The 25,287-nt window shown below is 24.7% G+C and overlaps 3 protein-coding genes across 9 annotated transcripts; 1 reads left to right on the forward strand and 2 right to left on the reverse strand.

Annotated features, from left to right (window-relative positions):
- Positions 1–883: 883 nt before the first annotated feature.
- LOC122857979 lies at positions 884–7,945 on the reverse strand. Of its 3 annotated transcripts, none has more exons than XM_044160562.1 (5): positions 7,784–7,945; positions 5,284–5,630; positions 2,332–2,428; positions 1,938–2,253; positions 884–1,851 (listed from the first exon to the last, which is right to left on the reverse strand). In XM_044160562.1, the coding sequence occupies exons 2-5, from the start codon at positions 5,430–5,432 to the stop codon at positions 1,406–1,408; spliced, it is 1,008 nt and encodes a 335-aa protein (XP_044016497.1). In that variant the 5' UTR covers positions 5,433–5,630; positions 7,784–7,945; the 3' UTR covers positions 884–1,405. The 3 variants fall into 3 exon arrangements, with proteins under 3 accessions (XP_044016497.1, XP_044016495.1, XP_044016496.1); XM_044160560.1 differs by lacking the exon at positions 7,784–7,945 and adding an exon at positions 6,235–7,096; XM_044160561.1 differs by lacking the exon at positions 7,784–7,945 and adding an exon at positions 6,119–7,096.
- Positions 7,946–19,736: 11,791 nt separating this feature from the next.
- Positions 19,737–23,007, forward strand: LOC122857981 (growth factor receptor-bound protein 2). Of its 5 annotated transcripts, none has more exons than XM_044160565.1 (7): positions 19,737–19,841; positions 20,747–20,828; positions 21,205–21,302; positions 21,374–21,493; positions 21,575–21,740; positions 22,013–22,186; positions 22,254–22,737. In XM_044160565.1, the coding sequence occupies exons 2-6, from the start codon at positions 20,751–20,753 to the stop codon at positions 22,184–22,186; spliced, it is 636 nt and encodes a 211-aa protein (XP_044016500.1). In that variant the 5' UTR covers positions 19,737–19,841; positions 20,747–20,750; the 3' UTR covers positions 22,254–22,737. The 5 variants fall into 5 exon arrangements, with proteins under 5 accessions (XP_044016500.1, XP_044016499.1, XP_044016501.1 ...); XM_044160564.1 differs by lacking the exon at positions 19,737–19,841 and adding an exon at positions 19,994–20,033; XM_044160568.1 differs by lacking the exon at positions 19,737–19,841 and adding an exon at positions 20,033–20,125.
- On the reverse strand, positions 22,511–25,187 carry LOC122857980 (DNA-directed RNA polymerases I, II, and III subunit RPABC1-like). Its single transcript, XM_044160563.1, has 2 exons — positions 24,740–25,187; positions 22,511–24,673 (listed from the first exon to the last, which is right to left on the reverse strand). The coding sequence occupies exons 1-2, from the start codon at positions 25,039–25,041 to the stop codon at positions 24,313–24,315; spliced, it is 663 nt and encodes a 220-aa protein (XP_044016498.1). The 5' UTR covers positions 25,042–25,187; the 3' UTR covers positions 22,511–24,312.
- Between the last annotated feature and the right edge of the window lie 100 nt (positions 25,188–25,287).

A 25,287-nucleotide genomic window follows, 5' to 3' on the forward strand; every position in this document is an offset into this window, starting at 1 on the left:
ATAATTATATAAAATAAAGAAAATTAATTAAAAAAATTTTCATTAAATGTTATTTATTTCTATTTTCTCAAATTCATTTGTATTTTTTTTTTTTTTTTATTATCATTTCTAAATTTTACTTACAACGTATTTGGTTTGCTCCATGCATCACTTTTTTTTTTTCATTTTTAATTATTTGTTTTAAATGTTTTTTATTTATTTATCATCATTTGTGTAGGTATATAAATTATGGTAATGATTTCGGTATTACAATTATTATTAATTATTAATTATTATTTATTATTAATATTATTATTATAATTATAATCAGCTTACCGCCGTCGTGCCTGTTCACGGGTTGGTGCATCATTGAATTTTTAAAAATTGTTTTTTTTTTCATTATAATTATTAATTTTATTCATTTTTTATTAATCATTATTTTCATCGTTATATCGTTAACGCTTTTTTTCTAATAATAATAATAAAAAAAACAAAAATACGTTTACAAAATCTCTACAAGCCAGAATTAATTAATTTTTTTGTTCAATTTTTTTTTTTCTTTTTTCTTTCTGTCAACACCAACATGACGCACGATTTTTTATTCATTTAAATAATTTTTTTTTTTGTATATACTTGTAGTCCCGTCGTTACGAAGAGTTGGCATCATGAGGGGATATACATTTACGGTGATTTATTTAAATTCATGTGACTTAAATGCGCATAATGAAAAAAATCATAATTATTTTTTATACAAATATAAATCAATACAATTAAACTGTATCCAGCTCAATTATTTATTTTTTTTTTTATTATTTTATAGCTTTTTATTAGAAAAACAAAAAAAAAATTGTAAAGGAAAAAAAAATAAATTGTAATTAAGCAAAAAAAAAAAATAATTAATTAGTGTGTATGTTGTTTGCTTATTATTTTCTTCGTTAACTGACGAGTTTGAAGTAAGGCAGCTTACGACCAAGGCGAGAAAACAAACCAAATTTAAAAAATAATAATCTACAATTAAGTATAAAAAAAAAAAAAAAAATTAATTAACTAATTGATGAAGAGTATGGAAAACAAAAAAAAAAAAATTATTAATTTTTTTTTTTTCATCGCAAGATTAAAAAAATACTTGTGTTTAAAACGAAAAAAAAAAGAAACAAAATTATTGTTTAAATAATTGTTTGTCTTTTTTTTTTTTTAATTTAATCATATATATATATATATTTATTAATTTTATTAAATATTTGTGAAATTGTATGTATTGTTTGCGTGTCTTTGTCTGTTTACAAAAAAAAAAAAGGAAAAAAAAAAATAAAGAGAAGAAAAAAAAAAAATAATTATTTTAAAAGCGTCTCGCCGTGATCGGTGTCATATTGGTGGCCGACACAAGGCTATGGACAGGATGATTAATAATATCATGTTTAAATGGTCACTTTTTAGATTTTTTAGTTGGTGGTTCTTGTGCATCCTGTGAATCTTCAGTATCCTCACTGTCAGTCGGTCTTGGTGTATTATTACAATCTTCATTTTCATTTGTTGCAATTGAATCATTTGTATCTTCACTTGGTACTGCTGCTGTTATTGGTGTTGCTGGTTTATCCATTGAATCTTCAGTAAATGATGTTGTTGTACTATTTTCATCAATTGTTTCAGAATCAATTGTAACTTTATCTTTACCATTAACAACAACAACTGTTTCTTGATTACTATCATCTGATGGTTCAGTTGCTTCACCATTTGTTGGTGTATTATGTGTTGTATTACCATTTTCAGTTGGTATACCATCTAATAATTCTGGTTTTAATTCAGATGCAATATAATGAGTCCATAATGCAAGTTCAACTTTATGAGGACTCCAAGATTTACCATTTGATACTGTAATCATTTTAAAAAATAAAAAATTAATTATTGTTGTATTATATTTTTGTTAAACAAAATATTATTTTTTCATTGTTACTTACTTTGTTTATTAAGCCTTTCAACTGTTGATTGAATGTGTTGAACAAAATTAAGATATTCTTTTGTTGTATAATCAATTCCTTCAATTTCAGGTATCGCTTTGAGACATTCATCAGCCATAAATGGTGCATTTTCAGGTGCTGCTGCTGATAATAATGCTGATGCCATTGTTGTACCAACACCTTTTAAATTTGATAATGCTGTTATTGCTTGTTCCAAATTTGGCAATTTTTTAAATGCCTTTTTTGTCTCTGCCATAACTGCTCGTGGTGTATTTACTTTAACCAAGTATGATAATTGTGGAAATGATTTGCCACGCTAAAAAATAAATAAATTATTAATATTTACTCTTTTTTGCTTGCTTTAAATTATATTTAAATATAGAAAATTCATTACTGCTTGTTTCCATTTCATCGTTTGAACCAACTCTTCATGATTAAGATGAGCATCCTTTCCACGTGACTTGATTTTTTTCGGCAATTCATTCTGATACCTGTTTTTTTTATTCAACAAAATTAAATGAAAAAAAAAAAAATTATATTAGAAGGTTAAAAAATACAAGATGTATATTTAAAAAAAATATAAAAAAATTTCTCATCACGTACAAAAAACTTAAGCAAAATACAAATGACAAAAAAAAAAAAAAAGAAAAATAGTTGAAATAAAATTTAAACAATTTTATTTATTTAAAAATATATATTTAAATTTATTTAATATAAGTAAAATATTTTTGCAAAAATAAAAATATCATCTCTGGTATTTTTACGAGATAAAAATATTTTTAATATGAAAAAAAAAAAATACATAAATTTTAGCAGATGAATTTGAATGGAAAATAGTGGACAGCAGTTTGAATTATTACTTTGGTATTCAGTGCAATTTTCATCAGCCGGTCAATCCGTTAATGTATACATATATATAAACAATTAAATGATGTATATATATATAATGAAAATGTGTTAGTAAATACATGGTTGGTTTGAGCAAGGCTGACGCGACGGTAAAACTCGCGTCCATTTTGAGAATCGCTCACAGCACGCAATCGCGCTCCAACAAAAACAGCCTTGACACAATCGCGCGCTCGTTTTATAAAATTACATCTATATATCTTGGCTCTTGTTAAATTTTATGATGAATAAATACTCTTTATATGTATATTTTTTTTTTTAATTAAATACAAAAACCAACCCTATGAAAAAATTAGAATTTCTATGAAACAATTAAAAGAAAAAATGTGTTAATTAAATGATAGCTGTTTTTAAAATTTTAGAGTATAATTTTATTCTTGAGGATTTATTTTGAAATTTTAGTTGGCTCAGTTGGTTGTTATTTTATTAAATTATACAAGTTGTAGAGAGCTAAGACTGCCAGCACTTGAAACACACGGCGAAGACGACGAAGACATCAAGAGTATTTCATAAATGTCAGGGTGACAATGACGAAGACCAACACAAAAATGATGAACATCATGTTGATGATGATGATGATGATGTTGATGTAGACAATAAATGAACACGATATTACTACCACAGCAAAATACTGAGAAGCGAGAGAGAGTGCTCTCAACCGTAATAACGTGTCGATCAATACATTTTTATTCTCATCGTTTGCTTAACGATCTCAATACAATCATAATAAATATTTATTTTATTAATTATAAAATTAATTTTATTAATAAAATAATAATCTACGATTATTATTAGTTAAATACTTTGGGGATAATGATAGTCAAATTAAATAAAATTTCAATAATCGTCTGTATAAAATATTTTCAATTTAAAAAAAAAAAATGAAAATTGAAAAATGTCAAATGAAAATTGATGGTACAAAAAGGGGAAAAAATAAAATAAAAAAAATATTGAATGATTGTGATAAGCTTTCAAATTCATACGATGTATTTTATGATAAATAAAAAATTCATTTTGTTTATAGAGGGAGAATGAGAAATGAATAATTGAAATATTTTTTATTTTTTCGAAATGAATATGTCAAAAAAAGGCATATAAAATCAGTTGAATTATTTTAAACAAAGAGATAATAAACTACTCAAATGAAACAATTAAAAAAAAAAAAAGAAATATACGAGTAATGAAAAAAGTCTTTGTCAAAGAGAATCATCATCATCATCATCGCATTGTGTTGATTAAAAAATTAAAAAAAATTAAAATTCACAGAGTTTATTATTTTTTTTTTCCATTAACACAAAGTCATGCAAAATTCAACATGCTGATAATACTGATGATGGTTTTGATATAATCCAAGAACAACCACAAGGGAGAATGGACGAATATATAAATTTTTTTTAAAAACCCATTAATCTATTGTTTAAATTAACTCAACACAATCATATTGAGAATAAATTTGATTGAAATGAAATACATACTGTCATTCAGATAAATGAGATATTGAATTTATCTCAAATATTAATTTACTATTTCAATTATCCAGTGAAAAAATTTAATTAAATGAGTAAAAAAAAAAATAATACAAAGTACATTGATCCAAGCTGGTATGGGTTGAACTTGACGGGTTTAAAAATGAAAATAAAAAGGTTGAAGTTGTGGCCACGTGACACGAGCATTATCGTGTCGTCTTATTTCGTGTAAACATGATCCCACACACATCAACAAAATAATTTATATAAATGTTATCTATTTGGTAAAATGCATGTGGATAAATATGTAAACATAAATAGATGTTTGATTGAAAACTTGGAGAGTAAGTAAGAGAGAAACAATGAGCCAACAACAACAACATATCAAAGTGTTAATAGTAAATTTACTAATCGAGTAAAAATGATGATGATGATGATGATGAGGAGGAGGATGAGGAGGAAGGTAAAATTGTTGGTTGACAAAAGAAGGAGGTAAAGGGGGAGTTTGTTGGGTTAAATACCTCCTCATTTTACGAGGGGATAGGAAACGCAAAGTGAGATCAGAGTGTGTGCACTCAAATAAACCATCAACAGTATGCAACGTGCTGGCAAACAGTTCATGCCGTAATATTATCGAGTTCATTGTCCCTTGTGTGTTTCTGTGAAGTTAAAAATTATATTTCCCCTCTTTCCTCTTTACTCCTTAATCTACTTTCACAATATACTTGTATATTCTCTAGACATATATTTGCTGAGTTGTAAAAGAAAATATGTCAAACTACTCTAAAACTAAATCTGGTGATTGTTGGTTGTTGGTTTTTTTGTTTTGGTAAATTAAAAAGCTAATTATAATAATATATTGGTGAATTAATTGTTAATTTATTATTTTTTATAAATAAATAATATAATGGAGCATAAAATGAGAGAAAAAGAAAAATGATGTTTAGAGAGAAAATAAAACAAGGCTGACTCACCAATTATCCAACTTGATGAGTTCTTCTGGTTTTTTATTTTTTTGATCAGCTTTCAATCTCAATGCCTGAGGATATAATTTTAGTACATGTTCAAAGTGAATTGCTGTACCTTCAGTAAAGAAAGTTGCCGTGTCTTTCACGGAAGCCATTGTGATTCTAACTGTGTTACGTTATTAAACAACACCAGACGGCAGCACAATCGTACACAAAATTTCTTTTTTAAAAATTATTTTTTTTTTTTCTTAATAATTTTATTTTGTTTAATTTTTTTATAATAAATATAAAAACTGCTTGTCTTGATATATATTTTTTTAAATTTATATTGTTATTAATCCTTCTTCTTTATTCTATAATTAAAACAAAAAAAAAATAATATAAATTTTTTATATATTAACACTTTTATGTATTATTAAATTAATTTTTTTTTTTTTTTTTTTTTGTATGAAAATTTTGACACAAGAAGCGCGCTTTTTGCATCAACACAAACACCTACACACTTGTACACATTAATTTTTTAAAATATATATATTACACTAATAATAACAGACACTTGTATGTGTATTAATATACAAGAGATATTTAATTTCACCCTCTGTCTTTATAATAATAAATATATTTTTATTTTTTTTTCTCTACCGGTAGAAATGAGTAATTAATTAACAACTAAATTTACCAAACACACATTAATAATATTTTTTTACTTTTTTCATCAACAAAATTAAATAATATAAATTAATTTTTTATTGTGTATGTGTATATGTGTGTGTGCTCTATTTTAAAACAAAAAAAAAAAAAAAACTCCAATTTTCTAAATTAATATAAAAATAATAATTACTGGTTAATTTAATTTTTAGAAAATTAATTTGTAAAATTAAGATAAATAAAAATAAAAAACTATATATTTTTTTTTTTGATAAATTAAACACTAATAAGTACGAGTGAAGTGCCTACGGTCTCAACACAACACGAGCCTGTCCTCGACTCGACTGGTTTTCCACCTCTATAATGCCTTGCTGCTACGGGGCCACGATCCCACGATGACGACGACAACGACGCAAACGTCGATTTCTATCTTTCTCTCTATTGTATTTTTATATATACTTTGTTAAATGTTAAAATATTATTTAAATATTAAAAAAAAAATTAAGGGTATTTTTTAATAGTAAATTAAAATTATAAAATTTTTAGTTTTTTAAGTTAAAAAACTGAGCGCCACAAACGATATCACGATGTGACTCGTGGGGCGCGCTATACTCCGTTCGTGTGTGCTTGCAAAATTTCATAAATTTTGCTGGTTGATGATGGACATAGAGAAGGGGAAGTGGAGGGTAAAGAGAAACACAAATATCGTGCGATCGAGCTCAAAGCAGTAGAGTAAGATAGACTGTGTATATTTTTTTTTTTTATATATTTTCCCCTTCTTTTTTTAACTTTTTTTATTTCAGCAGCAGCAACTGTTCAACTGCTCTTTGGATTTTTATTATTATTATTATTATTGGAGAGAAAAAAAATAAATAGTGGGGATATTGTGTTGGCCAATAGGGGGCACCACTGTATGGAATAAAATTTTAAACACGCCTCTTATTTTTTATCTTTGTTTGGCTCTTGAGAATATCATCTACTCCGCCCCATTTATATACCGCGGATTCAACTTGTCATACACGTATACATATAATAATAAAAATACACATTTACACACGTGTTTGTCAAGCAACTAAAAGCACCTTTTTCATATTATATATTATATGCGAAAATTTTTTGACCGTGTCACTCGTTGTGACTGCCACCGGTCTTGGCTGAACGATTATTCCTCTTTGCACGTTTTTTTATTTTTATTTTTATTTTCCTTTGATACATGTCAAAATTTTTTAAGATTATTATTATTATTATTTTATATTTTTATCAATAAATTAAAGGTATTTTTTTTTTGTAAATTAAATAGGTATATTTTTTTTTTTTTTTTTTTTGGAGTAAAATACAGTTAGACACTTTAAATTTAAATCAAGTTTTTTTTTCTTTTTTTTAATGTACTGTCACATGTGTTGTCTATCATATTTTTTTGACACACAAATTTTATACTAGAATAATTTAAATTTTTTTGTAAAATAAACACTGTCAAATTGAAAAAAATAAATAATAATAATAATAATAATAATAATGTCAAGTAAATGTCATTTGAAATAAAATAAAAAAAAAATTTACAACTATGTTATCTTACATTTTAAGTGGAAATTTTTATAATACATATTCATTTTTCAAATTCAACACAATGCACTGTATAAAATATATTTAAAAATTTACAAAATTGACAATTTAAAAAAGCATGAATATTAAAGACAGTTGATTTTGTTTTAAACAACAAAGTCAAGCCAAAAAAAAATATGACAATGTGTATAATATTATCAGATGATTGCCTCGACTTTGAAAAATGAAGTAAAAAAAAAAAAAAAAAACCCAACCACTGTACTCAAATACATAAACAAGATTGGCACCAACTCACCTACACACTGGTACACTACATGCAGCGATATCTAGATATAAAATATATAAATATATATATATATATTTTGCTTTGAAATTCAAGGGGGAATATATACGCCTTTTCGAAAACGAGAACACAGAGTGTTCGTATCTCAAGTGGCAAAGTCGATTCGTACTGCAGCCAATATTTTAAACTACATACATATACATTAAACTCAATAATTTACAGTATAAAAAAGGCGCATGTAGTCTAATCAAGCGCACGAAAATACGTCCTTTTAAAACTAGCCACAAATAAAATACGTAAATCCAAGAGGAGAGAGAATTTTAGTATTACATAGAGCCAACAGGAGGCAGCAGTATCGAATCGAATATTTCCTCTTTTATTCCCCTCTGCCCCGCGACATTGTACAGTGCTGTGTTATATACCTTAAAATGAGCAAGACACATGCAACTCAATACAAGTCAAACAAAGATAGACATATGATATTTGAAACATCATTTCCCAAGCGAATCGCGCAACTGTCCTTCCTTGCCAACTGTCCCTTGCCACCAGTTTACCATTCTCTTGTTTAGCTCTCTCCCCCTCTTTTTCATCACCCCTCTTCACTTCTCGTCTACATGTATTATATTCAGACTCTCTCAGAAACACCGCATGCGACCCATGGCCCCAACTTTTTTCACCTCCCCTCCTATCAACTTCTCTTCATCTACAGCAATCCGACCCTCATCAAAACGAAAACTACATTATCACATGGGTCTCGACACACATACATAAACTATATATATATATATGTATGAAATTTTGTTGCTCCAAAATGTTTTATATTTTTTTCATTTAAACTCCAATTATGATGATTTTTTTTTTAAATAAAAAATGAATGTATTTATTATATTGTTTATAAAATGCATTTAATATTTTATAAATAATTTTTATTTATAATAAATATATATATTGTAATATAAAAAAAATATAATTTTAACTTGGATCGTTATTCAGTGGTTTGATACTGTGCTGGGATAGGCGGACTGGAAATCGATGTTAAGCCTGGGAGGCATGCCAGTGCCGTACCCAAGCGACGGCTGGCACTCGTGTCATCCTCATGGCCGCATATAATATTTGCACATGTACATGTCTCATGTATATATATAATTTGCGCAAGCGTTAAAATTCATGCACACATACATACGCAAAATGAAGATGATGATAATGATGATGATGATGGAATTACCATGTGAAAGACAGAGATAGAAAATGCTGTACATGGGTCTCGTATGCACGGCAGGAGGGTTGGCTGGGAATCGGTAAAACGAGCCAACAACGCTTCGCTACACACCATGACATTTTAATATTTATGTGTGTGTGTGTGTGGGTATATATGGGGAAAACCCACGTATACACAATGAAACGAATTGGAAATAATAATAAAAAAAAAAAATAGAAATGCATTGTATGAGCACACGAGGGTGTCGTCTGCAAACGACGGGGCGTCGCGACGCCATACAGCCACATTTTTTTTATTTTTATTTTAAAAGACACGTGTGTGTATTAACAAACAATAAAATTAAATTTTAAATTTAAATATTATTTTAACATAATATAAATATTACTCAAATAATTATTGTTATAAAAATTAATGGAAAATATAATTTTTTTTTTTTACTCCAAAAAAATAAAAAAATATAACCATATATAAAATGAATATAATAATGATAAAAATTCCTTTTTATTTTTTTTTTTTTGTTGTAGATTTGTGTGGTATATGTACGTGCCTGCGTTGGAAGATTTTGCCTCAACACGCCAGTCGCGTTTTTATCCCCACTATGTATATAACCAGCCAAACGGCATCTTTCTCTTTTTCCTCTTTTATAACTACACACACACATTGAACAGTCTGTCCTTTATTTTCCCCTATTTTTTTGTATTATCATCAAAAGTGTGTATAAATATATGATCTATCTTTATTTAATAAATTGATGATTGCCTTGATACTGTCTTTTTCGCTCTTGTTGTATCACATCGACCGTACAGATATTTTCTATCTTTATTTTATTTCCACAAGAGAAAAATATATTTAAAAAAATTACAGAAATATTGCTGGCTGCTGTTGTTGGTGCTTTAGTCTGTTGAGTATTCGTTTGGAGCATACAATCTCCATGATTCCTATCTGTCCCTGTTTTGCTGTTGAACGGACGTGAATACTGCCTTGCTGCTTTTTTATTTTAAAATTAATTCTTTATTTTTTATCCTTGTTTAACTCATATATATATATATACATTGAGCAATGCTATAAGGCAGGCAAGCAAGCACACATGAGTGGAATACAGGGGCACATGTATATATGTATATCTACCAACTGACGATATACTTGTTGGCTTGGTTGAATATAACTGATGGAAAGTGCCTCAGCCAAGGCAATTTCAAAATTTAAAAAAAAAAAAACAAAAAAAAAACTCTTTTTTTTTTATTATTATTATTTTAATGTTTTTTAAACATTTAACTTGACAGCTCCGAAATAAAAAAAAAAGTATAAATTTATTTAATTTTAATTTGTTCTATTTGCTACAATTTATTTATGATTTTTTTTCCAGATTTATTGTTGAATGAGTCAGGCTTGACCGATCAATGATGACGCACATTCTTCCAGGATATCTTGGTATTTTAATTAAATTCAAAAAAAATATATAATAATATTATTAGTTCAGGTAGTAAAAAAATTATTTCCTTTGGGATATTTAAACTGATGGAGGGAAAGTTAACCCACACACACACACACATTCAACATTTAAAGTAGTCTCCCTTTTTCCGGTAACAATGTAAATTCATGATTTAAAATTATGTATTTTATACCATCCTATATATTTTATGTGTTTGATGATAATCAAATTGCCGCCGGAAAATACAAAAAATAAATTTTTTTTTTTTTTTCATATCATAACAAAGAGTTGTGTATCAAATTAAAATTAATCAATTTAATTTATAAAAAAATTAACTAATTGAATTATAAAAATAAACAAAATTTTATATAGTTTTTTTTTTATTTTAAAAATTTAAATTCTCGGAATTTTGAGTTTAGAAAAAAAACTATTTTTTGAAAAGCTTTAAATTGTATTTTTTTGAGTTGGGTTCACTGAGGGGGGAGGTGACCAAGGGTAAATGGATAAAAGAAAAATAAAAAAACCAGAGGGGCTGAAAGAGAAAAATCAAGAGAATATATATTTTTTTTTATCTTTGAGATATATAAAAAAGATAAGATAAATAAAATAAAAAAAAAAAAAAAAAAATATTGAGTGCGCATGTTGTAAAGCGCAGAGAAATAAAAAGTATATATATGATAGATAATAAGGAACTTGATGCTGATGATGTTGATGGTACTGGTTGATGCTGTTGGTGATGTTGAAGGGGATCGTATTCGGGTTTTCCACTCTGTTTGTCCGCCTACCAGGCGACGGCGACTTTAGTTAGTTAGTTTAACGATATATATATTTTAGAGAAAGGCATTTATGAGTGTGTATGGTGGACGACGACGAACTGGCGCACCGTTATGTCTTCCACACGATGATAATATTTCTATATAGCCCTTGTCGGTTTTTTGACTGTTCCCCTTCTAGAGAGAAAATAAATGCGGCTCTTTTTTCTCATGGTAAGAGTATCTCTCTCTCTCTCTCATTTATTCCCGCAAGCGTTTTGAAATTCAACCCTGCATTCAAGCATGCTGGTACTGGACAAAATGTGTATTTCTACAGGGTTGCCAGATTCACAATTTTCTCTCTTGGCTCAAGTCTCAAGTTCTTTGGAGACTTGGAGAGTTTGTTGCTTGGTTTATACTTGGTTTACTTGGCTTGTTGTATCTCTTCTTGGTCGATGTTTTATACTCGCAAGATATATAGAATATACAAAACTTGTTCTCATTTTATATATATAAAAAAATATCAACTAAAGAACACCTTCTCTCTGTTGAACTAACCTCAATTTTAATACCGGCTTTTTAAATTATTTTATTTTTTTTTTCTTCTTCCTCAATTATCATCTATATATAAAATATTATTAATTACTAATATAAATTTTTTATTTTTATATCAACTTCATTAAAAGAAATTATTTTATTTTTTTATTTTTTTTCTTCATTTAAAGATTAATTTACTTGGTTTTATTATACACATATATATATAAATTTTTTATCAGTTACTTGTAGATACATAATGAATTTATTTAATTTTATTTTAAAATTTTTTATCACTTGGATAAAATTTTATCTAAATTTGTCATTTTTAATTATTTTTATTTTTCAAAATATTTTAATAATTTTATAATAGTATATAATGACAATATTAAAATTAAATTTTATTTAAAAATTTGTATATTTGTTTTAAATGAGTTGCAAATTTTCATGGGATCCACTTGATAACTGACCCATCACGAGTTAATTGCTTGTTGTCAGCAACAGGTCAACTCAACCTTCTCAAGTGTCCGGAAACGGATCTCCCTTATTTTTTATTTTGACTAAATGCAATTATTCTCAATTCTCTGTTACAAAGCATAAGCTATTTTAACGTATTTTCTATCAAATAAATTAAAATTATACAGCTAAACATAATAATGAAAGTGAAAAATAAATAAAATCATTTTAAATTCTACAAGTTTTTTTTTTACTTTTATATATTAATTTATTTTTTACTCTCGTTTGCGGCTGATTTTCCCGTTGTTGCTATAAAAATTTTATTTATTTACTACGAAAGTCTTGTAAACGAGTACCTACGTCATTCACGACTCGAATGACCACGTGTTTTTTTTTTCTTTGTAATAAGAATTCCAAAGAAGAATGATAAAATTGCGAAATAAAAAATTGCAATTTTACAAGTTTATATACATAAATTTATGGACTTGGTGTGTTAATTTTCTTCAAGTTTTAGGTTAACGACTGTCTTTTAATGTAAATCAATATTATTTTGTTATAAAATATAAAATTTCAAGCTAATAATCTCAACTTTTGTGCAATAAATATTTTTATTGAATATAGATTCTCTGATTTACTCTATTTTTTACTGAATTTTTGTGATTTTCTTTCGCTTTTCCGGAAAACTATTAAGTAGATTAAAAAGCAGAGTTTAATTTTGGATTTAATCAATATTTAATGAAAGAAAAATCAAACAAATTGGGGATTAATCTGATTAACTCATTTTTTTTTTTCTCGTAGAATAAAAATTTCGAGCTTTCTAAAAATCACTGCTTAAAGTTTCTACGAGAATATCACGCGATAGTTTTACGAAGCCAACTAAAATTTAATTTTCTTTAAACCAACTTTTGTTCGATAAAATAAGCTCATTAAATTCGCTTTAATTCAGAGTAATTTTTAGTTGAAAAATGGTCGTTAAAATTTCTAGCAAACAAGAATAATTTTGTAATTTAAAAAATTAAAATTTCGGAGTAAAAATAATACTCACAATAACTTTTTTATTAATTAAAAAAAAAAAAAAAAAAGTACTCTACTTTTATTATCCAAAAATAGAAATAAATATTCAGAAAAATAATATTATTAAAGTTCAAAAAAATCCATCAATAATCCTGTGTGTCAATCCTTTACCTCCAAAAAAAATAAATCAATAAATTTTATTTCTGTAAGAGTTATTAATATTTATAAATAAATCTATCTGTTATTTAAAAAAAAAAATATATACATCTAAATGGAGATGAATTTCTCTTGAAAAAAAAAATAATAAATGAATATATATATGATTTATTTAAAGAACCTTACTCGTCCAACGTCACGACACATATTGGAGCCATACGTTTGATCTCAAATAGAGAAAATGAATAAAAATAAAAAAGTACAAATTCAAGGTCAAGTTGAGTAAGACCGAGATGCAAACTATGAAATGTACAATAAAATACGATAAAAAAAGTAAAAGATAGAAAGAGAGAGAGAGAGGGTGAAAAAGAGAGAGGAAGGGAGGGAAAAAGAGATGAAATCTGAATCGAGAAATTCCAAGTTGTGTGTGTTCCCTTCGCGTCCGATTGTCATTCATGCGTTGTGAATCGGCAGCTTATTTTTAGAATGACTGAATGAAAGTGGAGTACCGCGGATACATATACATATATATATATAATATATATAGCATAGTGGAGTAATACCCTTGCTACAATCTGCAAGAGACGAAAGACGCAGGAATTGTTTACTTCACTACTCTTCCCCTCAACCCTCAACTGCATCACCCTTCTTCCACCTTCAGCATAAACATATCTTTATTTTTATTATCATATTCATTTTATTTTTTTATTTTTTCCCTTTTACCTTTAAACACAATTTACAACACACTCACACACAAGCAATCGAAAAAAAAAAACAACAAATCTTTGGAATTTTTGTCTCATTTTTATTTTTTTTTCTCAAAGTCATTTTATTTTTTGTTTTGATTATTTAGTCTGCCCCCCTCCCCCCTCCCCCCTCTCTCTCTTTTTCTCTCTGTATTTTAAACATCAACACGTCCATAATATTATTTATTTATTTTTATTTTTTATCTAAATCAAAGATTACCAAATGCGCCTTGACCTAGGTCAGTTTTACTTGGCTCATTTTTGTAGTAAACATTTAATATATAAACCACGTGACAAATCATTATTTATTCTTTTTTTTTTTTTCATTCATATTTTATGTATTTTTAAATTACCACTCTTGAAAATAAATATAAAATTTATTAACATTGCTAAATGTATAATTAAGTTGATCTATTTATAGACAAGCTATGTAAATGTCATCGACCTCAATTATCTATTGTCACTTTTATATAATAAATGTATTGAAAAAAAAATAATAATAATAATAACACGATGAATTTGATAAGAGTATACATATATATTTACTACTATACAAAAATTTTTAATGAATGAAAAATAAAGAGTAAGAAGAATCTATATATATATATGTGTGTATTTATTTGAATGAACGTGAGAATCGTAAAATTAATTGCCTACGGCCTTCGAGTGTGTATATATATACCGTTGTTGGACAATTTTTTTTTTTTTTTTTATTATTTATTTATTTATATTTATTTGTTATTTTCAAGTTGATGAATTATTTTTTGAAGGCTACTACTGTTTAATGCAGAATTCTTTGTGTATCGTGTACTATGATTTTTTACAACTGGTTAGTACAAATATCTATGTAGAAAATAATATGTTTGTGTGTGTGTGATGCATATTACGTTTTGTCGTTGGTGGTTGTTTTGTTTGTATATATATATTGCATCAGTTACTACAACCACGTGTTTTTTATTCTTCTCTTTTATAATCCTCTTCTTTTAGTTTAAATATGGGTCGAGTTTGCGACAACTATATATATGCTCTTTTTACATTCTCTATATATACAAATGTCATTGTACAAAAAAAAAAAATTGTTTTAGTTTTTCAAACAATTACTATTTTATCAATTAGAAAATTATATTTTTTTTTTTCTATTTAAATTTTATCAAGTTTATATTTGTATAAAACTGTTAGTGTTTATTTGAAATTTTTTAAATTTATTTTATGGTTTTTAATTGTCGTTTAAAAATAATAATTAAAGTTTTAAAATTTTTTTAATTGTTGATGGATTGATTTAAATGATAAATAGAAAATAATAAAATTTTTATTTGTTTTTATTTTAATTATTGATGATATACTTTAATAATTAATTTATTGATGAAAAATTTTTAAGTTTTTAAATTTTGACTTTTGTTATTAACAGTGTAGAATAATATTATTTAAATTAATTTTTTTATCTTTGTAAATTGATTTATAGAGGTCATTAGGATTGATAAAATTTAATTATAATAGTTATTTTATTTATTGAGGAATTTGTGTGTAATATAATTTCGAATATTTGATAAATGGTTATGATTAATGACATAATATTGATGTGTGTGTGTTGATATATATCGAGTCTAATTATACTGATGTATTGATGATATACAATTTGTGATTGAATATTGAACTTGATTAACTACTAATATGTCATACACGGAAGCTTTCATCAATCGATCGTCTGATAAACTTAAATTATTTAAAACTTGTCTTATTTTTTTTTCATTAAAAATTGTCAATTTACTTTTTCGTAATTTTAACTGTTTTTTAATTAATACAGGATATATTTTTATAATTAAAGAAAATTAAAATACAATTTCAAATTTAATATTAGTCAGTAGCTTTTTTCCCGCATTCAAGTTAAAATAATTGACCATTCGATTGAATTATCAAAAAAAAAAATTTAAGAAATTAATTTCTAACGTTTTTTATTTTAATTATATTTAATTAAAAATAAAAGACAATATTAATTTTAGGGTATTATTATTGTAAATTTATTATGTCAATTTACTAATTAATTTTTTTATTCAAGTAAAATAATTTGCTATTTAATTGAATGATAAAGGCGAAGCTAAATTATTGAGAAATTTAGAAAAATATATTTTTTACTATTTTTAAAATATAAATTTAAATTCAACTTGACTTTTTCTGGATGAATTATTTTTCACAGGGATATTGCGGTCGAGTGACCTCTTTGGATTTTACCATCATTTTAAAATAACAAAGAATGAAAAAACGGCTTCCTGATGTCGTGCCTGGCAATGAGGTAGAAATCTCAACTGGATTTGCGGCAAAATTTTATATTCTTGGCTAAAAAATAACTATAAAAAAATATATATATATTCCATGCTTCGTGGTGGATGATAATGAAGCATGAAAAATTTATTCCAAGCTATCTTATCTCTTGTCTTTCGAAGAAATAAATTGGATAAGATATATAATATTTTAACTCTTGACCAACCACAATTTTAACCAAATAAAAAAAATGATAAATTAAAACGATATAACTGTATGCATATGTAATTATTATTTTTTATTTTCAAAGGTCACAAATGTAATTTAACGAAGGTCGAAAAACCATTTAAAAGTGTCACGTGAATTTTATTCTCAGCCACCTGTGCATCTCGTCGTAAAAAAAAAAAAAAAAATGTAACAAAAAAGAGAAGAATAAAATTAAAAAAAAACATAACATATAACACCTGTTACAACGTCCCGTAAGCTGTATATTTAATTTGAGAGTATTAATCCCTCTCCAATATACATCTACATTTTTTTTTTCATCAAATTTGAATCTTCAAAAAAGCTACCTGAATTACCAACCGAGTTGATAGATAGCAGCACGTTACGTCCCTTTAATTTTCTACCAAATTTAAAGTCCCGAATTCAATATTTCCCTTTAAAAAAAATTCTGGAATTTTTATTGTCAATTAATTAAATTTAATATGTAAATGAAAAAACCTTTTAAATTTTTTTTTTCTTTTCAATTATTATATGAATATAATTCAAATAATTATTAATAATATTTTGAAATATATTTATATATATTTTTAAATAATTTAAAAATGGTTTATTCTTTATAGTAATTTTATGAAAAGTTTTCGCTCACTATAACTGTAATATATTCTGTAGTCATCAGTTGATTCCGTATCAGAAACTTTTGTTGTTGTTTTTTTATTTTTTTTTCTCTCAACGTTGTTGGATAACGCCGTGAGCTATATAAACTCACTTTGAATCGTACTCTGCGTCAGTGAATGACGTCAGACAAATGTTTTTGCATTGAAACAATATATAAAAAAAAAATAAAAATTTATCACAATGTCTATTTAAACATATGTTATACTGAATATTTGTTGAATAAAAAAATTGACCCTAAACAATCAACCCCAATGAAAATAAATAAACTAAAAATTCAACAATTTTCTCATTTATTTCTTTTCTATAATTAATTTTTCTTATTTTTGATTGAAATTATTTCATAAATATATATTATTTAAAAGCCAAAAAAAATGATTAATTAGTAATATAAAAAAAAAAAACCCACATAGGGAAGAGAAAAAAAAATAAAAGCGTGAATAATATTTCTTATCAAAACAAAAATAATTTTTTAATAATTTTTGATGATTATTTTGATTTTAAATATTATCCTGTTTCCGTTTAATAAGACATATACGTGACACATTGGAGCAGAATACAAGACGAGAGAAAATGAGGGAAAAAAAAAATATAAAAATATATATATATATGTAAAAGAGAGTGAAGCGTGAGTCACATTAAAATACGTTTAAGCCTTTCGAATACCATACACGTCATCATTATTATCGTAAAACTAAAAAATATAAAAAAAGGTAAAAAATATATATTCAAAATTAAAAAGCTATTCGACCTTAATAAAGCTGGAATTTAAATATAGCTATTTAAATTTTTAGTTTATTAAAAATAATGGTTAATTAAAAAAAAAAAAAATCTAATGCACTTGAAATTATTTGAAAATTTTTTTACATGTGATGTGCTTACAGCTTGTTTGTTGAAATAAGTTTGAGACAAAAATATATATTTTATGGATAAAAAAATCTACAAGAAATTTAAATTAAAAATATATTATTCGCTTTATTGTAATCTTTGTTTTTTTATTTGTTTGAGCTTTCTCGTTGGGATGGCAGACACTCTCTCACACGAACATTCCATTTGCAAGCTTTAAGTAAAATGTGCAATTTAAAAACTTGCAATTCACGCTGTGTACACGTGCCCATTTTATACCCATACAAATACAAATATATATATTTTTTCTGCTGGTTGAAACACAAGAAAATAATTGAAATGACTTTTTGAAAAATAAAATAAAAAACGTATTTTATTTTTTTTTTTAAATATTAAAAACACAAGTGCGCAAGTTTTGTTTAGTTTATATTGTAATTTTAATGACAATTGTGTTGTGTAATTATGATGCCAAGGGCATGTTGACTATAATTATTATTAATACTTGAATTTAACAAAGAAAAAAAACAAAATAATTTAATTTACAAAATATTACATTTGACATATAAAAAAAAAATGAAAAATATATTTTTAATAATTTAAAAAGTATACATTTTGAATAAATTTAAAAATATACTAAACAATTTATTAATAATTAGTTAATTAATTATAATAATAATAATTTTTTAAATATATATTTGAAACGAATAGATTAAAATTGATATATTTTTTTAAATTTCAAATCAAATTGCATGTTACGATGCTTGATTTTCTATCAAGTGTGGGTAGACCGAGGGCAACGACAATATTAACAATAATGTTATGTATGTATATATATCATCAATTCATGTATACATAAAACGTATAGGAAACGGGAAGTGGGCATGCAATTATTCATGAGGATAGGAACCACACGGTTAAATTGCTTTTCAAAAATTTCAACAATATCATCAATTTTTTGCTATTTTATAAACCTTATAATTTAATAATTTATTTGACTATATAAAAATTTATATATACCAAAATTTTGTCATTAAATATTTGACATTATATATTTAATTTAAATAAATTAAATTTTTTGTACAGAAATTTCAGAAGCTAATTTATTTTCTATACAAATTAATTCAATTATTATTAATTAAATCGCAATGTAATAATATAAATTTTATGTTTTTAAATTTGATCTTATATTTACAAATCTAACGGTCAATATCAAACAAATTTAACAACAAAAAATAAGCATAAATAAAATATTTTTAAACCATGTCATCTCAATGGTATTCAAACATTTAACAAATAATATTATCATTTGAAAAAAAATAGCTATCTATTGTCAATTAAATTATCTACAATTACGTGATAATCAAATTCCCAGAAAGATTATTAAATCTACATGAAAAAAATTCAATTTAAAACAAAAAAAATATCCAAACATCAAATAAAGCTGTTAATAAAAAAAAAGAATTTTTATTTATATAAGTATATTTTTTCAAAAATTAATAATAAATCAAATCCAAAAATAAGGAAGTTTAAAAAAAAAAAAAAAGACTACATGTTTATCACGCATGCGTAATTAATATCGGCAATGCAGAAATTCTTAAACTTCTTTATAAAATTTTCCAATTAGCTCAACTTGATAAATTAATTTTTAATTGAAAAAAGCCAGTAAATCATAAAAAATTTGAATAATAATTTGTTGATATTTGACATTAAATACAGTCGAATAATCTCGAATACATTTACGTCATCAAAGTACTAGTAGGTAATAATAAAAAAATAAAAAAAAGACATAAAAAAAGAGAAAAAAAAAAAAAAAAAAAAAAAGAGTTCTTTGGACAGTCCAGTTGCGACTGCGCAGTTTATAAATACACACACACACATATTTATTTAATGCGACGATATTTCGAGGTGGTGGTCGAGCCTCGGCATCCGTCCACTAGTAAAACCCTTGCTAGTGAGTGTAATGTCTGATAAGACGAATGATGAATACTCGTAAAATTTAAAAATAAAAAAAATAAATATAAAAATAAATAAAAAACAGACAAAGTACCTATATTCATTCTATAATAAATTTATTTGACATTTAAAAAAAAAAAAAAAAAAAGAAACTAAATTACTGTCAAATTGAATCGACTTTTTCTCATAAAAAAAAAAGAAAGTTAAATATTTTTTTATTTATTAACAATAGTGTCTAGTGTTGACAATAATAAAATTAATTAATTAAATTTTTAAATATAAAATTTGCCTGGCAAATATTGGATGCCTAACGAGAGAGACATTGTGACGGAATTTTTTTTTTTTTTTTTTTTTAAAACAAGATTAATACATATACACACACATATATGTACACATATACATGAAAAAAATTAAAATTAAATGTGTATTTATTGATATTATTGTTATTTACTACGAGGAATTTTTTAAGTTGTATTTATTTGGTGAAAAACCTTGATCAACAGTCTGACATATTTTTGACAAAATTATATTACATGATATTCTTTTGTTGAATTTAAATTTAAAAAAAAAAAAAGGTGTGTGTTTGCGTGTGTATGTGATTTTATGGGAGAGGTGATTTTTATATAGAGAGTTGAAAAATATACATATCATATATTTGTTTATAATAATTATTTTAAATATTGGAAGAAAAATATTTATTATTTTTTAAAGTGACATGGAGGCGGTTGCAAAACATGATTTTACAGCCACGGCTGAGGATGAATTGAGTTTTCGTAGAACTCAAGTATTAAAGGTTTGTAATATTATTATTATAATAGTACAAGGAGTCAGGTGTTTTTTTTTTTATATAGAAAATTGTTTAAACAATAAACAATTAATAATAAATTTCACTTGAATTATAAAATTTGGAAAAATTATTTGTTTGTTTTTCATTTGATATTAATTTGTTTAAATAATAATTTGTTATTAATAATTAAAATTTATTAACATTATTATAATAATTATTAAACACAAAAAAAATTGAAGTCTTTGTTTAATTATTTAATTATTTATAAATAGGAAAATAAAAGTTATAAATTGAGTTGACTTTTTGTTGTTATTTTTCTTGATCAATGTCATTTGGTTAATTTAAATAATAATGTTATTGTTTATTGTTATCTTTATAATAGATTCTCAATATGGAGGATGATATGAATTGGTACAGAGCTGAATTGGATTCACGAGAAGGTCTTATACCAAGTAATTATATAGAAATGAAAAATCACGAGTAAGTATTTTATTATTGATGTTGAATATTTTGTTAAATATAATAAATTAAATGAAAAATATAATTTTTAGTTGGTATTATGGAAGAATAACAAGAGCAGATGCTGAAAGACTTTTATCAAATAAACATGAAGGTGCTTTTCTCATAAGAATTAGTGAAAGTTCACCTGGTGATTTTTCACTATCTGTCAAGTATGTCAATATAAAAATAAATAATAAAACAAAGTAATTATTATATTATTCATATAATATAACAAGCAATTATTTATTTAGATGTTCAGATGGTGTACAACACTTTAAAGTATTACGTGATGCACAAGGAAAATTTTTTTTGTGGGTTGTTAAATTCAGTAGCCTTAATGAATTAGTTGAGTATCATCGTACAGCATCAGTGTCTCGTTCACAAGACGTTAAACTTCGTGATATGGTACCAGAAGAGGTATTTAAAAAAAAAATAATATTATTTAAATATTATAATCTTGAAAGGAAATACAATAATGATGACCTTGCCACAATGATAATTATAATTTTCTTGTAAAACGTCATTCTTTGATGGCTTGATTATTTATCATACTTGTATTTCTATTATCTCATGATAGAAAATGTTATTTAATAGCATTATTACGTGACGATAATAATTAAAATGAAAAATTTACATTGACATTAATTTATTTATCATGTTTATTTATTTATTTTTTTTCATGTTAACAGTGTCTGGTACAAGCATTGTATGATTTTACACCACAAGAACCAGGTGAATTGGAGTTTAGACGAGGTGATGTTATCACTGTTACAGATCGTACTGATCAACATTGGTGGCATGGTGAGATTGGCAGTAAACGAGGATTATTTCCATCAACTTATGTTACGCCTTATCACTCTTAGGTAATTTATTTACTATTATTTTTTATAATTTTTTATTTAATTGATTTTGTGCATTCATTTTTTACAGACATTTTTCAATGATTATCAAGGATCACGTTCGCCACAATGCTCCTTTCAACATTCACGTGTACAGAATGATAACAACTATTTTATTTTTTCAAATTTATTATTTCTCTCAACAAACACCACGTTTTTTGTAGGTAACTTTTGTCTTGATATTTTATTTTTTTTTTTGTTTGCTCATTGTGTGGGCTACCCTGGATGTATTTTGGCGGATTGAGTATCATTTTTATTTATATATATTTTTATTTTACTCTTCTCTGCTTGTTTTTTTTTTGTTCGCCATTCAGTTGCCATTTCAATTTTTTTTTTTTATATATATTACTGTCAGAAATATCATCACAGTGTTTGATATTATATATATATATATATATATATTATTTTTTTTTTCTGTACTTTTGCATTACTGCTTCTAAAAATTAATCTACAATTTTTTTTTATTTTTTTTTTTCTATATTGTACAGTGAATAATACATTTGTTTGTCTGCCAACGTATATTTATGAATATATAAAAAAGATTTTTGTACTTTTTTAAAAACACATTGATACAAAATTTTGATGTTAATTTACAATTAATTAATATTGAGTTAAAATATATTTAAAAAAAAGCTATTTTTATTAATTTGATTAATTGAATTTTTAATTTATTTATTGCTTATTTGTAGCCCACATTGAGCTGTATTTTTTCTTCCAATTATTTATCAATATTATTATTTTTTTAATGTGCTATTTGAAAAAGAGATTCTAGACCAGTAAGAGGCCTATCAACATATCGTTCAAATTACTCGAACGAATGACGATTTTTCTAGATTAAAAAAATAATAATAAACAGAATAAAATCATTTTTTTTTCTTTTCATCTATGATATATAATTTATCCATACAATTGTACTACTAAATAAATTAAAAATAACATTTTAAAAAAGTTATTTAACAAATGAAAGATTAAAATAATCGAGATTTTTTTTTTTTTGCTTTATCTCTATATAGTTTTGTAGATTTTCAACACTTGTGTAAGGTATGATAGCTTGTGTATGTATGCTTGAATGTATTTTTAAAAATATAATAATAACAAAGAAACAATTTAAAAAATAAAAAAAACAAATTTATAATGAAAAAGATGAGAAAATAATGAGAAAAAAAATAGATAATTCATCTAAATGCAAATAATAATATATGTCAACTTGTTTATGGTCATCAATTTATCATCGTTATTCAAAAATATAATTTTATGTTTATATTTAATTGATTTTTCATTACTCTATTAATTAAATATACTAACTCAATTATATTCATTAAAAAAAAAGCCTAAACGAAACCACAAAAATCATTATTATTTTTGATATTAAAATTGACTTTTTTTTCGAAATAAATTGTGAAAATTATATTACTCTGTACGACTGATTAATACAAACGAAAAAAAAAAATTATTAACGATAATTTAATTGAAGTAATTACAGTATAATAATATAATTCAAAAATTTTAAAAAAAATTTAAACAATTTGTTATAATATCACGACAGTCATGATAGATTTTCTTTTAATAAAAAAAAAAATTATCAAGAAAGAGAGCGAGAGAACGAGAGAGTTTGTTAGTAAGAAATTTATTTTTTAATAATAATAATTTGTAATAATTAATTGTTCCTAGGTGGGCAATATGTGTATATCATAAAAAGAGCAAAAAAAAAAAAACCAAGAAAACAAATTAAACTTGTTTTCTGTTTTTAAAAAAAAATTACTATTTTTTTTTTTTGTACACAAAAAAAAATTAATTTTAGTCTTGTGTAATTATTATTATTATTATTGCGTTATGTTATATTTTATTATTAACAATATATTATATTAATTGAATGCACAAAAAAAAAAAAAAAAAAAAAATGATGAATTAACATGATTATTATTTTGTTTCAATAAAAGAAAAAAAAATAAATAGATAAACTGAGATGAAGAGATAAAAAGTTGTTTATTTGATGACTTTATTTTGTTAATTTACAAGTGTTGATGAGTGTTGAATGATTTAAAACAAGAAAAAAAAAATATAAATAAATAATATAGTATTTATGATAATTAAACAACAAGACGATAAGCAACAGTTGTTGGTCCTTTTTCAGCATTTTCATCTTCAGAGTCATCATCTTCACATGGACGATTTATTTGTATAACTTGTCCTTTTTTACATCCAAAAAATCTACAAACTGGATCATTCATTACTATACGATTTAATTGATGTTCTTGAAGTTTATATTTTTTTAAAACAGCCATTTTTTCATCTGGTGTTAGAACAATATGTTCTGGTACAAGACAATGTTTTGTAACATTAATAACAAGTTCATTTTCCAAGAAATATTCTATGACATAAGCTGGTGCCATTGTCAATATTGCCTGTTTTGCTGATGGTGTCAAACCACCTTGAAGAACCAATATTGCCCTGAAGAAAAATTAATAATTAATTAGTAATTATTATTTTAAAAAAAAAAGAAATAAAGCTATTTACCTTTTAACATTTTCACATTTCATACGTTGACAATATTCTTTGATTATTTTAACACCAATTTTAGCATCTTCAGGAAAAAATATAAACATTTGATCATTTACATCTGTACTATGGAAAACTTGAATATTTAAATCAGTTCTTGATGGTCTTCCTGAGCCTGGTCTATCACCAAATTTATCTTTAAAACCTTGTAATGATAAATTTATTTCATCATCATCAACAACATAACCTCTGGCACGACACATTTCCATTAATGTTACTCTTATTTTCCATAATTTATTTGTTTCATTTTCATCACTCATTGTTTATGTTATTAATTATCAATTTATTATTATAAAAAAACAATATAAAAATATTATAATATTCAAATTAATAAACAAAATTTATTTTTTAAATTTACGTTGATTTGTTGACTTGTTGTTTTAGTAACACGTGTAGAATCCAATGATGATGATGATCAATCAAGATTATAACTCTCTATTTTTTTTTTAATGTTTTGTAGGTTAGATTGCACTTATTGATAACGAAAAATAAATAATACAAATGTT

Source organism: Aphidius gifuensis, linkage group LG5 (assembly GCF_014905175.1).
Source record: "Aphidius gifuensis isolate YNYX2018 linkage group LG5, ASM1490517v1, whole genome shotgun sequence".
Lineage (NCBI taxonomy): Eukaryota > Metazoa > Arthropoda > Insecta > Hymenoptera > Braconidae > Aphidius > Aphidius gifuensis.